The sequence below is a fragment of the Neodiprion pinetum genome, chromosome 3, assembly GCF_021155775.2.
Source record: "Neodiprion pinetum isolate iyNeoPine1 chromosome 3, iyNeoPine1.2, whole genome shotgun sequence".
NCBI lineage: Eukaryota > Metazoa > Arthropoda > Insecta > Hymenoptera > Diprionidae > Neodiprion > Neodiprion pinetum.
In genome coordinates, this window is record NC_060234.1 from 37,935,975 (window position 1) to 37,949,982 (window position 14,008).

Consider the following 14,008-nt stretch of genomic DNA (forward strand, 5'->3'; position numbering starts at 1 on the left):
AAAGGGTTTAGCCTTACTTTTTTTTTGGGCAAAAAACTTTTGGTTTCAGATTCGATTTAAATGACCCTCATCCGACCAATTGGACCCTCAGAAACTCATAAAACGCAGAGAAAAGAGCGTAGGACCAACAGGAGAGAAATGGCGAGCGAAAAGGCACCTGCTGAAAAACGTCGAAAACACAGGTCCTCGTTTTTTGGCTGTAACTTTTGATGCGTTGATCGCAGCGTATTGGAATTGCGCCCAATCGATTTCTCTCGCAAAATTACGTCGATATGGTGCGCCAAAGAAATGATTCCAGCGCTTTTGAAAATCGCGGAAATTTTCGCCAAAAATACAAAGGGGTTAGCCATACTTTTTTTTTGGGCAAAAAACTTTTGGTCTCAGATCCGATTTAAATGACCCTTACCTGACCAATTGGACCCTCAGAAACTCAGAAATCGCAGCGAAAAGAGCGTTGGACTAACAGGAGAGAAACGGCGATCAAAAAAGCACCTGCTGAAAAATGTCGGAAACACAGGATCTCGGTTTTTGGCTGTAACTTTTGATGCGTTGATCGCAGCGTATTGGAATTGCGCCCAATCGATTTCTCTCGCAAAATTACGTCGATATAGTGCGCCAAAGAATTGATTCCAGCGCTTTTGAAAATCGCGGAAATTTTCGCCAAAAATACAAAGGGGTTAGCCTTACTTTTTTTTTGGGCAAAAAACTTTTAGTCTCAGATTCGATTTAAATGACCCTCATCCGACCAATTGGACCCTCAGAAACTCAGAAATCGCAGCGAAAAGAGCGTTGGACCAACAGGAGAGAAACGGCGAGCAAAAAAGCACCTGCTGAAAAATGTCGAAAACACAGGATCTCGTTTTTTGGCTGTGACTTTTGATGCGTTGATCGCAGCGTATTGGAATTGCGCCCAATCGATTTCTCTCGCAAAATTACGTCGATATAGTGCGCCAAAGAATTGATTCCAGCGCTTTTGAAAATCGCGGAAATTTTCGCCAAAAATACAAAGGGGTTAGCCTTACTTTTTTTTTGGGCAAAAAACTTTAGGTCTCAGATTCGATTTAAATGACCCTTATCTGACCGATTGGACCCTCAGAAACTCAGAAATCGCAGCGAAAAGAGCGTTGGACCAACAGGAGAGAAACGGCGAGCAAAAAAGCACCTGCTGAAAAATGTCGGAAACACAGGATCTCGTTTTTTGGCTGTAACTTTTGATGCGTTGATCGCAGCGTATTGGAATTGCGCCCAATCGATTTCTCTCGCAAAATTACGTCGATATAGTGCGCCAAAGAATTGATTCCAGCGCTTTTGAAAATCGCGGAAATTTTCGCCAAAAATACAAAGGGGTTAGCCTTACTTTTTTTTTGGGCAAAAAACTTTTAGTCTCAGATTCGATTTAAATGACCCTCATCCGACCAATTGGACCCTCAGAAACTCATAAAACGCAGAGAAAAGAGCGTAGGACCAACAGGAGAGAAACGGCGAGCGAAAAAACACCTGCTGAAAAATGTCGAAAACACAGGATCTCGTTTTTTGGCTGTAACTTTTGATGCGTTGATCGCAGCGTATTGGAATTGCACCCAATCGATTTCTCTCGCAAAATTACGTCGATATAGTGCGCCAAAGAATTGATTCCAGCGCTTTTGAAAATCGCGAAAATTTTCGCCAAAAACACAAAGGGTTTAGCCTTACTTTTTTTTTGGGCAAAAAACTTTTGGTCTCAGATTCGATTTAAATGACCCTCATCCGACCAATTGGACCCTCAGAAACTCAGAAATCGCAGCGAAAAGACCGTTGGACCAACAGGAGAGAAACGGCGATCAAAAAAGCACCTGCTGAAAAATGTCGGAAACACAGGATCTCGTTTTTTGGCTGTAACTTTTGATGCGTCGATCGCAGCGTATTGGAATTGCGCCCAATCGATTTCTCTCGCAAAATTACGTCGATATAGTGCGCCAAAGAATTGATTCCAGCGCTTTTGAAAATCGCGGAAATTTTCGCCAAAAATACAAAGGGGTTAGCCTTACTTTTTTTTTGGGCAAAAAACTTTTAGTCTCAGATTCGATTTAAATGACCCTCATCCGACCAATTGGACCCTCAGAAACTCAGAAATCGCAGCGAAAAGACCGTTGGACCAACAGGAGAGAAACGGCGATCAAAAAAGCACCTGCTGAAAAATGTCGGAAACACAGGATCTCGTTTTTTGGCTGTAACTTTTGATGCGTTGATCGCAGCGTATTGGAATTGCGCCCAATCGATTTCTCTCGCAAAATTACGTCGATATAGTGCGCCAAAGAATTGATTCCAGCGCTTTTGAAAATCGCGGAAATTTTCGCCAAAAATACAAAGGGGTTAGCCTTACTTTTTTTTTGGGCAAAAAACTTTTAGTCTCAGATTCGATTTAAATGACCCTCATCCGACCAATTGGACCCTCAGAAACTCAGAAATCGCAGCGAAAAGAGCGTTGGACCAACAGGAGAGAAACGGCGAGCAAAAAAGCACCTGCTGAAAAATGTCGGAAACACAGGATCTCGTTTTTTGGCTGTAACTTTTGATGCGTTGATCGCAGCGTATTGGAATTGCGCCCAATCGATTTCTCTCGCAAAATTACGTCGATATAGTGCGCCAAAGAATTGATTCCAGCGCTTTTGAAAATCGCGGAAATTTTCGCCAAAAATACAAAGGGGTTAGCCTTACTTTTTTTTTGGGCAAAAAACTTTTAGTCTCAGATTCGATTTAAATGACCCTCATCCGACCAATTGGACCCTCAGAAACTCAGAAATCGCAGCGAAAAGAGCGTTGGACCAACAGGAGAGAAATGGCGAGCGAAAAAGCACCTGCTGAAAAACGTGGAAAACACAGGTTCTCGTTTTTTGGCTGTAACTTTTGATGCGTTGATCGCAGCGTATTGGAATTGCGCCCAATCGATTTCTCTCGCAAAATTACGTCGATATAGTGCGCCAAAGAATTGATTCCAGCGCTTTTGAAAATCGCGGAAATTTTCGCCAAAAATACAAAGGGGTTAGCCTTACTTTTTTTTTGGGCAAAAAACTTTTAGTCTCAGATTCGATTTAAATGACCCTCATCCGACCAATTGGACCCTCAGAAACTCAGAAATCGCAGCGAAAAGAGCGTTGGACCAACAGGAGAGAAATGGCGAGCGAAAAAGCACCTGCTGAAAAACGTGGAAAACACAGGTTCTCGTTTTTTGGCTGTAACTTTTGATGCGTTGATCGCAGCGTATTGGAATTGCGCCCAATCGATTTCTCTCGCAAAATTACGTCGATATAGTGCGCCAAAGAATTGATTCCAGCGCTTTTGAAAATCGCGGAAATTTTCGCCAAAAATACAAAGGGGTTGGCCTTACTTTTTTTTTGGGCAAAAAACTTTTAGTCTCAGATTCGATTTAAATGACCCTCATCCGACCAATTGGACCCTCAGAAACTCAGAAATCGCAGCGAAAAGAGCGTTGGACCAACAGGAGAGAAACGGCGATCAAAAAAGCACCTGCTGAAAAATGTCGGAAACACAGGATCTCGTTTTTTGGCTGTAACTTTTGATGCGTTGATCGCAGCGTATTGGAATTGCGCCCAATCGATTTCTCTCGCAAAATTACGTCGATATAGTGCGCCAAAGAAATGATTCCAGCGCTTTTGAAAATCGCGGAAATTTTCGCCAAAAATACAAAGGGGTTAGCCATACTTTTTTTTTGGGCAAAAAACTTTTAGTCTCAGATTCGATTTAAATGACCCTCATCCGACCAATTGGACCCTCAGAAACTCAGAAATCGCAGCGAAAAGAGCGTTGGACCAACAGGAGAGAAATGGCGAGCGAAAAAGCACCCGCTGAAAAACGTGGAAAACACAGGTTCTCGTTTTTTGGCTGTAACTTTTGATGCGTTGATCGCAGCGTATTGGAATTGCGCCCAATCGATTTCTCTCGCACAATTACGTCGGAATTGTGCCACAAATAATTTATTTCAGCACTTTTGGAAATCGCGAAAATTTTCGTCAAAAATGCAACGGGGTGTTACCCTTACCATCGGATGAAGAATATAAAGACAGTCGCCCTTATGGGCTTAGACGTGACATCCGACTATTTCTCCGTGAGATATTCCAACGGTAGAGTTGAGAACTTATTGCAGAACATCAGAGAGTTAGAGATTTCGTCATGATGCTGGCTGCATTCACCTTCCGAGTAACACAGTCATCGCAATGGTAAGCCCAAGCTAGTACTTAGCCTGAGTGTTGTAATTACTAATATTTTTTGAGAAAATAAAAGGAAAAAAAAAAGACGTGAAGTCGATGGACAGGCTTACAAGACAATATTAAGAGAACGATAATAAATACCAGTTCGACTCTCTGTTGAATAAATTAAATATAAATAACATGTAAATGAAATATAAATAAAATATATGTAAAATAGTCGACAAAATTGTAAAGATACAATAGTATAGATAAAATAGTTCGAATAAACAGATTGATAAATGGTAAAAACAGAAGTGTACACATAAAAAAAAAGATCAAAAGTTGTTCATTCACGCATCCAAATATTCACACAATTTAAAAATACGCCTTCAATACACAAGACGTTAAAATTAACTGGTCCCTTGTCTTTGTCGTCAAATACCGTTGCACCAGATGAATCACTTGCCAATCCAGGTATTATACTCTTCTCCACTCTCGTTTGATGGATGCTTAGAAATCTTGTGTTCACCTTCAGGTTGCGTCGTTTATTCACGTTGAGATGGGAGATGAGAACAGCAGGGATCGTAACGACATCGAAAATTCAGTGAACTGGTACTGTGTATTTGGAACTTTGGAAAATCTCAAAATTGACTTGGTTTTTGACTTCTGCGGAGTATTATGATTGTCGGGCCGTACGGGTTGGCGTCTTTTCGCAGAGTCTTCAAAACGTTCAACCGTTTCTCCCGCCTGACGCCTGGATCGGGATGGCTGTGTCCAGCAAAACTTCGCGGGCATTCCGAATCTAGAATATCGTTACAGTGTACTTACCTACTTTTTGGCGATACAAGAAATTAATAATAAAAATAAATATCTTTCAAATTTCGTAGCAAAACAGTGATTTAATTAAAGTATAGGTACCTACTCCTACTTACACTACTTCCGACCACCTCTGTTCTCCTCGTCCACCTCGTCCTACTCCTCCATCTTCTCATCCCAGTACTCCTCTTCGTCTTAGTCCTCTTCGTCTTCTTCGTCATCCAATTCGCCTTCTCCTTCTCCTCCGACCACCTTCTATCGCCGCCTACCCCCTCGGGCTTTACCTCGAATACTAAAAAAATAGTTTTAGTAAAAATTAGAACACATGAAGAATATTGTGTAAGGATTAATGTCATTATTTCACTCACAGATTTGACCAAAATTATGACAAAATTACAAAAAATTATTGAAAATTGATTAGCGCATTGATAGCTACTGAATTTGGGCTTTTGCAAAATATGAATTGAAATAATTTATTGTAAGCACAACAAGTTGAAAAATTTGAGGTAAAATATAATTACGATTGCTATTAAACATTATAAAAACGTTGTATTCACCGTGCACAAATCCTCGTTCTCCTCGTCCACCTTGTTCTCCTCGTCATCCTCGTCCTCCTCCTCGTCCACTTCGATCACCCGCAACCGCCCCTAACCACCTCCAACCACCGCCAACCACCTCCCACGACAACCGCTAACCACCTCGGGTTATACCTCGAATACTAATGAATATTTTTAGTATTAGAACACATCAAAAATATTGTGTAAGGTTTAATATAACTTTTATTTTGACACATTTCACCAAGAAGATTGTGAGCAAATTATAAGAAAGTATAGAAATTTTATTAGCGCATTGGTACCTACTCAATTTGGGCTTGCGCGGTAAATGAATTGAAATAATATATTGTAAGCATGACAAGTTTAATAAATTTCAGATAAAATATAATTACAATTGCTATCAAATGCGCTGGTCCTGAAAGTCGAGTTTCATCAGGTAGCGGACATGGAGCGCAGGAACCACGGACCGCTTGTCGCTGAAGGTAGAGAACCCGGTATTCCAAATCTGCGGAGCGCGATTCTCATCCGTCCGCTCTACTGCGCGGTTGTTTCCAGACTGAGGAATTTGGCTAGCCGATTACTATAGATTGATGACGTCAAGAGAAAAAAAATTTGGGGTGACGTCACTTTCTGAACATACGAACATCCGAACATCCAAACTCTAGTTTCGAAATTTAATACTATGTACGATGTGTGATGTATGAGGTATGATATGACAAAATTTATAATGATTCTAGTTTTCACATGACAAACAAGAAATAAGCACGTTATCTGCCGATTTAAGCGGCTAGGCCCTTCGATGGTCAGCCTATGACTAAAGATATATTCTTCAGTGAATGGGTCAGCTAATAACGTTGCCGTTGTGCGACAGTTATATGAAAACAATTTTTGATCGTACCTTTCAAATGTGTGTTAAAATATACTCGAAGATTTAAGAAGCTTCGTTCTATCTCTTCCCTATCAAGAAAAAAAATCGCCGACAATCACCGTTTTAGATCTTTAAATCAGGACACTGCGTTAAATACTGACTTATATACGGAGCATCCAGTTCATCTGGATCAAAATTAGCGCAACCGTGATGTATTACAGTTACTTTGAGTTTTTTTCCATACGAACACTTTTCGAAAAACAATTCTACTTCTCTACTCAACGTAGATTCTTCATTTGCGACTAGCTAAAACAGCGTTTCGATTCCATGCCTACGAAAATTCAAGATCGAGAGAGCAAATGAAACGTTATTGGAATAATTATCAATACTAATGTTATGGAATACATCGAACGCGTGTCGAATAGAATCCCTTTTCGAAATGCATAATTCTTCTATTTTCGTATCGTAGCCGTATTATTGTAGATAATCTAGTTTTCCTAGAAAATTATAAAATTTATAGTATGCATCACGTATTAATCCTAAATGGATCATATATAATAATATCGTACTAGGACTACATAAACATATATACTTTTTGATCTCTGCATCATTATGACATCCGATCTATTATTATTTATGATCTATGTATGAATTCTTCTCTCGGGTACCTATACTTTAGTTAAATCACTGTTTTGTTACGAATTTTGGAAGAAATTTGTTCTCATTATTAATTTCTTGCATCGCCGACAAGTCGGTAAGTACACACAGGCTAAGTACTAGCTTGGGCTTACCATTGCGAAGACTGTGTTACTCGGAAGGTGAATGCAGCCAGCATCATGTCGAAATCGGCAACACTCTGATGTTCTGCAATAATTTCTGAACTTTACCGTTGGAACATCTCAGGGAGCGAAAGCGCACGACGATATTTGGTTGTCACACCAAAGACCATCAAGGCAACTGTCTTTATATTCTGCAGTCAACGAGCTACGTTAATAGCGGAACAGCACGGTACCCAACTTCTAGAAAGTTTTCATGACTGCAGTTTGTACCAGGAGGAAACGGTGAAAATTAGCAGTGCCTAACCGTGCAAGCGGAAAATAATTGAACCCTATTGATCAATAGGATCCTAACGCAGTAATATTTTCGACTGCAAGACAGGAGTGCCAATTTACTGGAAACGGGTCATGATATTTCAAAATCTCCCGTGTTGCTTGGAGAGTTGAAATTACGTTGTCAAGATGAGTCGTATCAGTCGTCAGTCACTTAAAAATTAAGCAAGTTTGCCAAGCCTTTCTGAACCTGTAAAAAAACTATTTGAGACCTGCTTAGCCCAAACAAGATTGATATCGGCTAAATGACCTCAGTGAGACGCGTTTGACAGCTGAAGCTTGAGGTGGTAGCCTGCGTAAAAGAAACGAAAAAGCTCATTTGCCGAGTTTCACCGATTCCTCTTACATTTTTTCGTAATTTCTCATTAAGTCTCATGCGGAGATTTTTTGTTCATGCAGCTAATTTATTCTATACGTGTAGATACATTCCTGAACAGCAGTTCGTGCATGACTTGATCCGGGGCTAGTTATCTACGCGTTAGTTGTAAATTAGGCTCAGCGTAGCCACTTTACGATGCAAACGTCAGCTGTTGGCGATTTGTATCAGGTCCCTGCAGTGACATTAAGGAGTCATAAGAACCGGGCAGGGGCAGCGGTAGCTAGAGAAGAAGCGAATGGAAAGCGTGGGAGAAAACAAGTTGCGCATCGGAATTGACAGCTATTATCGTTACACCCTATTCTATTACCCCTTTTCGCGCGATCTTAATAACAGGGACGTAATAAGACCGCGGCGCCTGTCCCAGCAATTATTATTTCTCGACTGAGCTCGATTTTATTTTTGCAGAAACACGCGCCGTTTGTACCGTCCATCAACTCCCCGAGACTGGATCTGCCCGGGGAGCTGAGAAAGTGGCAAAAAAGTGCATTCGCAGGTTTAAGAAAACGGAGGTGTAAAGCCCCTGAGAATCTCTTTCTCGTTTCCAATATCTTCGACCATTCGTTACTTTTCTCCGATTGTTATTTATCACAGTTTCGCCCCCGCCCTGTTTTTGTTTGCCGCCTTTTTAATCCTCTCGCTTCTTTCTCGCGTCTCCAACCCTCCACGGCTCTCGCACGACCCGGCGAGATATCGTTCTACGTATCGCCGGAGTGGGAATCAGCCCAGAGGGCAAATCAATCAAGCGGTGATCAATCGCCGCGGGACTGAATTATTTGAGCCTTGTCGAGTCTCAGTCGGAAGTTCCTCGCTCGTCATTCACCCGGATTCCCCCGTTCGCATCCCTCGAGGATTGATAAACAGGCTCGCAGATTTAGCGCCAGTGTCACGCGCCGCCCCCGACTTAGCTAGGATAAAAGTAAAATTCGTGTATTCGAAAAGCCGTCTCCGGATCACCTGGATCCCCTCGCGCAAAGGGTGAACGGGAACCTCGCGAGATACAAACTAGGGGGGAGGGCAAGCTCTGCGAAGCTTCGTTGTACTCACTTGAAAGTTTATCTCAGAGTGATCTACATCCCGTCGGGGATTCCGTCGTTCGCTCTCCCGCTCAACCCCTCCGTTGGCTTCCTTAAAACGGGACGTCGCTTTTCTCGCCCTGGAACTTGAAACCGTTCGAAATAGGCGCGCACGGGAAATTCAAATCCGGGTCAATGTTCCCGGCCCTCTGAGCTCGGTGGACCGACGGTTTCGCGTTAAATATACATGAATTGTAAACATTTTATTACGGAACGAGGAAAAAGGTAGAAAAGCAGTTGGGAGGTATAGTTCCAGTGTTTGCAGCCGCGGAGACCGGAGATTGTACATCCAAGTCCGTTCTCGTCTGCGGCCGAGGAACGAGCTGTTCATTTTATAATGAAAATCAACATTGCATGGGGTCCAACGGGTTCCCTTCGCGCTGGTGCAGAACAGAGCAAATACCCAGAGCACGGTGCACGGTGCTTTATTCTCATATTAAAACAACCCAGTCTGGTGATCGCTGAACAAACACGCGGCGCAACCTTGGTTTATTTTTATAAACGACGTGGAGAAGAAAATACGTGACTGGAAACCGGACGGAAACGTAACCGAGAAAACGATCCTCACCTGGAGCCGGAGGAATAATAATTAGTGAAAAGAAAATTTGCCAACGTACGGAGACTTGAGTTCTTTTCATAAGGCTACAATATCACGTAGTACCGCCTCAGAGGGCTCTTTTGCATTTCAAATTGCGGTGGGTACGACGATCTGTGGTTACATCGTAAAAATTCTGATCACATGCTTATCCATTCTGTATTTTTTTCCCTCGTCTCTGCGGCGTGAATCGGAACCCTCGTTCTCACGTGTGATTTCAGAGGCGGCCACCCCTCGTTCACCGGAAGTAATTACTCTCATTCCAACGAGTTGCAACGAACCACGTCACGTATGCAAATATCCCGAAGCTACTGCGAATATCGCAATGGCCCTGCAGGCCGGATTCGGCTCGAGGATCTGCACTCTTCGTCGTTGCAGGGGAAGCGACGAGAGGGGCGACGGTTGTCACAGTGGAAGTAACGGCCTTGCTCGAAGGAATTTTATTCTAAATACCTCGCTATAAATTCCTCCAAGTAATATCGGTTTCGTGGTCCTACTCTTCCCGCTGTCCTCGTCTCGACGACGCCAGACTCGCCATCATTCTGAGTTTTCTCCAACCAGATTCGCCGACTGCCTTTACTCCTGGACTCTAAAACAGATTGCATTCTCTTCTCGCTACAGCCTCTCCTCTTTGTATTCAATTTATCAAGATATATGGCTCTCTCTCTCTCTCTTTTTCTCCCTCGATTGCTCTTTCTTCCTCCGTAATCCTGCACGCCCGACGTTCCGACCTTACGACGTCTGCGGATGGCACCGCGCGTCAGTTTACTTCGTTCCTGCATCTGTAATTGTGTACGATTCGTTCTTACTTTTACTACTTAACATGTTACGAAACGTGAGGTAGATATCGATGTGGCAGAATTCATCATCCCCGGATTTAATTCTGTCCCCTCATAGTTCTACTCTTTCGACAACAGTATTTGGATTCGTGGTATTTGGGTTTGAAAATTCCAAGTTTCGTCCAGGCTTATCTCACCGCAAACCCTTGCCCTATTTCTTTGTAAATTTACTGTATAATTGACTGGAGAAATAGCGGTTAAGAAATTAAATTCCAAGCTAGTTTGTTGTCGGCATAAATTCATAAATATTCTTGCATAATAAAAGTTATAGCTCGTCACAAGATACTCATATAATTCCAGCGGACAACGTAATCGATACATGTCATGTTACATCCCCCCGAATCTTTCAGGAATATCCGTTACTCAAGACGCCCAAAATCCTCCGCTGGCATCAGTATAAACTATCTGATTGTGAGCTGTGGCAAACGATGGTCACGAAATTAGCTAAATGATCCGCGACGGGACCAAACTCCCGGTACTTATTCGACGAGACTGGATTATATAGCTGTTGCAGAATAGCAAAGCCAGCTGCGCAACCCTTGGCCTAACCGTATTTCCGGAAGAGTGCCAAGTAAGGATTACATCAGATAGTGCCTGCTTTTTACCGGCCGGAAAAGACAGCCATTTAATCCGACGCTCAGCTATTAACCTGCTTATAATAAATATGAAATAAATGCTGTTTCTTCATAGTCTGTTGTTCATCTGACCTGTTGAACTCGATGAATTCGCTTGATTTCTGCTTACCGTTTTCACTGCATTTCCACGAATCGCGATATCGTTCCTTACAGCCGAGTTATCAAAACGCGACGAAGATATTACATCAAGTCTTCCACGTCGACTGCGCCATTTCACTGCCTCATTGTTATCCAGCATTTTAAGTCCATTGTACCAATGTGTTTCTTGGTATGATCTCATTCAAAAGTCACAAACATTTCCAACTCTTATGCTAGTTTATAACCTTGACCACTTTCGAGGCAGTGCGAGCTGAAAAATAAAATTAATTCATATTCATAGACAATTTGCATTCCTAATGAACTTGATTGGACCTCTATTGAAAAATCGCCACAAAACCTGATTGCTGAGTAGAGATTGATTCCCGCGTCGAGATATATTTAATCGCGAGTATAGAAGGAGCGTATTTTCTGCTAGCTCGCTTAACGACTTAACGAGCCTCGTCACAAATTCATATCGGGCGACTTGACCTTTGATTTTAGAAGTAACGTCGATAAACAGTTGGTTAGTAAATAGAGAAGATTAGTAATCCGGTTTTACGAATTGATTGCGTCTCTGTGGCGTGATAGATGCCAGAAGTGATCATTACCAGAGACCAACCGAGTCGCAGTGATCTGTGTGCCAGGGATAAGTTATCCACGCTCTGTTCGACGAACTACGAATCAGCCAGAGCTCGGCTTTCGATTCCTGCTGCTTATCATCTCAGTTCGACGATCCAGCCGATCACCATGGGGACCAAAGGGTTTGCCCTGATGGTGGTATTGGTTACGGGCATTATCGTAAACGTTGACAGTTACGATACGCCCACGCCTCTTGTTGAAGTATTGAACCCTTACGGATTTCGCGTATCAATTCCGGACTCGCCTGGCGTTCAGCTGTTTGCTTTCCATGGTAACATCAACCAGGAAATGGAGGGTAAGTACGCACGGCGTCTAGTCTAGAACAGAGTTACGTATAGTTCAGAATTATAAAAGCTGAGTCAGTGTGTTCGACTGTTCCGCAGAACATCTTGCCACTCACTGTCTGATTGAGGGTGGTTTTTAACGAACGTGCATTGAAGCGTGGACATTATTCACCGTCGAATAGTTTTTGTTAATGAAATGTGTACATTTTTCTTAGGCAACGAAGCCGGAACGTTTTCCGTCGACATCGTTTCAAAGAAAAACGGACGATGGAGCTACACTAATCCAACGGCCTCGTTGAATCCAGGAGATACTCTATACTTCTGGACCCACGTACGTGTCAATGGAATTGGATACGAGAAATTTCATCAAGAATTTCACGTACCCGCGAAACCTTCTCAGAATACCGGTGACTCAAACAATGGACAACCTCAATCGGGAGATGAAGACGTGTACATCTTTTCTATGTAAGAATCACCGATTGTGATCTGAAGTCACGAAAAATTGAAATGTCGCGATACTGATGCCAAAAGGACGTATAAAAGTGTAAGCCCTTTTGGAACGAGCACCGTGATATGTTTTATAGGGCTCACCAACATATTGTTGCATATTATTCATTTCCTTAATTACTCCTCGAATGTGTAATTTTTTCCAACTATTTTACTGCCCAAAAGAATAAAATGAATTGAACATTTACAAATGTCATTTTTAATACCGAATGATGTGAAATTTCGTACATCTTGACTTCCGCCGTAGGTGCGTTTTCTTTTTTAACTATTTACGTCGATTTGAGAACCAGAGAACACGTACGTGAATATATCGTAATACTACAGGTCGTCATGGGGATGAAAAGCCCGTAACTCAATTAGGCATATTGGTAGGAAATACTTGACTGTGTATTCGGAGTTGCGATACGCCAACTCCTCTCTCGTTGAGCTGATGAGGGGTTTCGAGTGACGACTGGGTACTAACTCTGTCTTGGCTTTGAGCTTTTTGAGTTCGGCTGAGAAATATTGAAGCGGAGATGAAAGGTAAGAACTTTGACGTACGCGCTCCAAGGAACCCTCTCACGCTCTCTCTCATTTCTCTTTCTCTGGGAGTCAGCATGAAACAGAATACCGTATCGAATTAATACTGTCTCAAGACTTTCTCATAACATTAAGTGGAATTAAACTGCAAGTCGCATGCGGCTCGCTTCCTCCGAACGTTCAGCCAGCAGGCAACAACGGGGCCTGAGGGCCAATCAACGTCGGGCGAGTGATGGACCGTCCAATTTCCCGATTCACAGGTAAGCTATGTATCATCCGGTATTCGGTACAACAGAGCAGCTCGTTCTGAGAGAATTTTAATCAATGATTGACGAGGTGCGACAACAAGAAGGAGACTGAAGCGGAATTCAATTTGCGCACCACCATAAACAGCCCCTCTCCCACCCCGCCGTCCGATCCGTGCAGACTTCGACTCCGTCTCTGCATTGCGCAGCAATTTCGCATAAACAAGAATCGTGCCGAAGAGTGCGCGGTCCCGATGCAACAGCGACAGCGGCGGCAGCAGCTCGTTTCGTTAAATTCGACAAGGCGAGACGCCGTGAACAACAAATGCATGGAGGAGCGCGAGGAACAGAAGGAGCAAAAAACCGACGTCACTGATCGACATCCGCCATCCGTTTCCGCTTCAATTTGTCCACGTCTACCTGCACGGCGCAAGAGGCTCGCGTTCTGTCGGAAAATAACTCAGCTCTCCCGGTACCATGCACATAATATTTTCGCTCCCGTCATCTTCCGCTCCGTGCTAGTCGACCATCTCACTCACGTAGCTCGGGGGCGGCACGAATACCTTTCGATTACATGTAACCGCAGTGCGGCGCCGCCGCCCCCGGAAACCCGTACGTATTTAACCGTTGTATAACTGACTCGAATAAGAGCCAATATTTGCCCACGTCTCTGGGTAATCT

The 14,008-nt window shown here is 43.0% G+C and overlaps 1 protein-coding gene and 1 long non-coding RNA gene across 2 annotated transcripts; one reads left to right on the top strand and one right to left on the bottom strand.

Moving 5' to 3' along the window:
* Positions 1-4,432: 4,432 nt before the first annotated feature.
* Positions 4,433-6,137, bottom strand: LOC124213849 (uncharacterized). Its single transcript, XR_006881998.2, has 4 exons — positions 5,950-6,137; positions 5,561-5,721; positions 5,120-5,295; positions 4,433-4,989 (listed from the first exon to the last, which is right to left on the bottom strand). It is a non-coding gene; the product is annotated as an uncharacterized lncRNA (long non-coding RNA).
* A 5,569-nt stretch (positions 6,138-11,706) lies between these two features.
* LOC124214578 (gram-negative bacteria-binding protein 3-like) lies at positions 11,707-12,754 on the top strand. Its single transcript, XM_046616971.2, has 2 exons — positions 11,707-12,067; positions 12,272-12,754. The coding sequence occupies exons 1-2, from the start codon at positions 11,722-11,724 to the stop codon at positions 12,523-12,525; spliced, it is 600 nt and encodes a 199-aa protein (XP_046472927.1). The 5' UTR covers positions 11,707-11,721; the 3' UTR covers positions 12,526-12,754.
* Positions 12,755-14,008: the final 1,254 nt, after the last annotated feature.

Coding starts and splice junctions, on each gene's coding strand:
- LOC124214578 (XM_046616971.2), top strand. CDS start 11,722: ATGCCAGAAGTGATCATTACCAGAGACCAACCGAGTCGCAGTGATCTG. Junction 12,068..12,271: donor CATCAACCAGGAAATGGAGG/GTAAGTACGCAC, acceptor CATTTTTCTTAG/GCAACGAAGCCGGAACGTTT.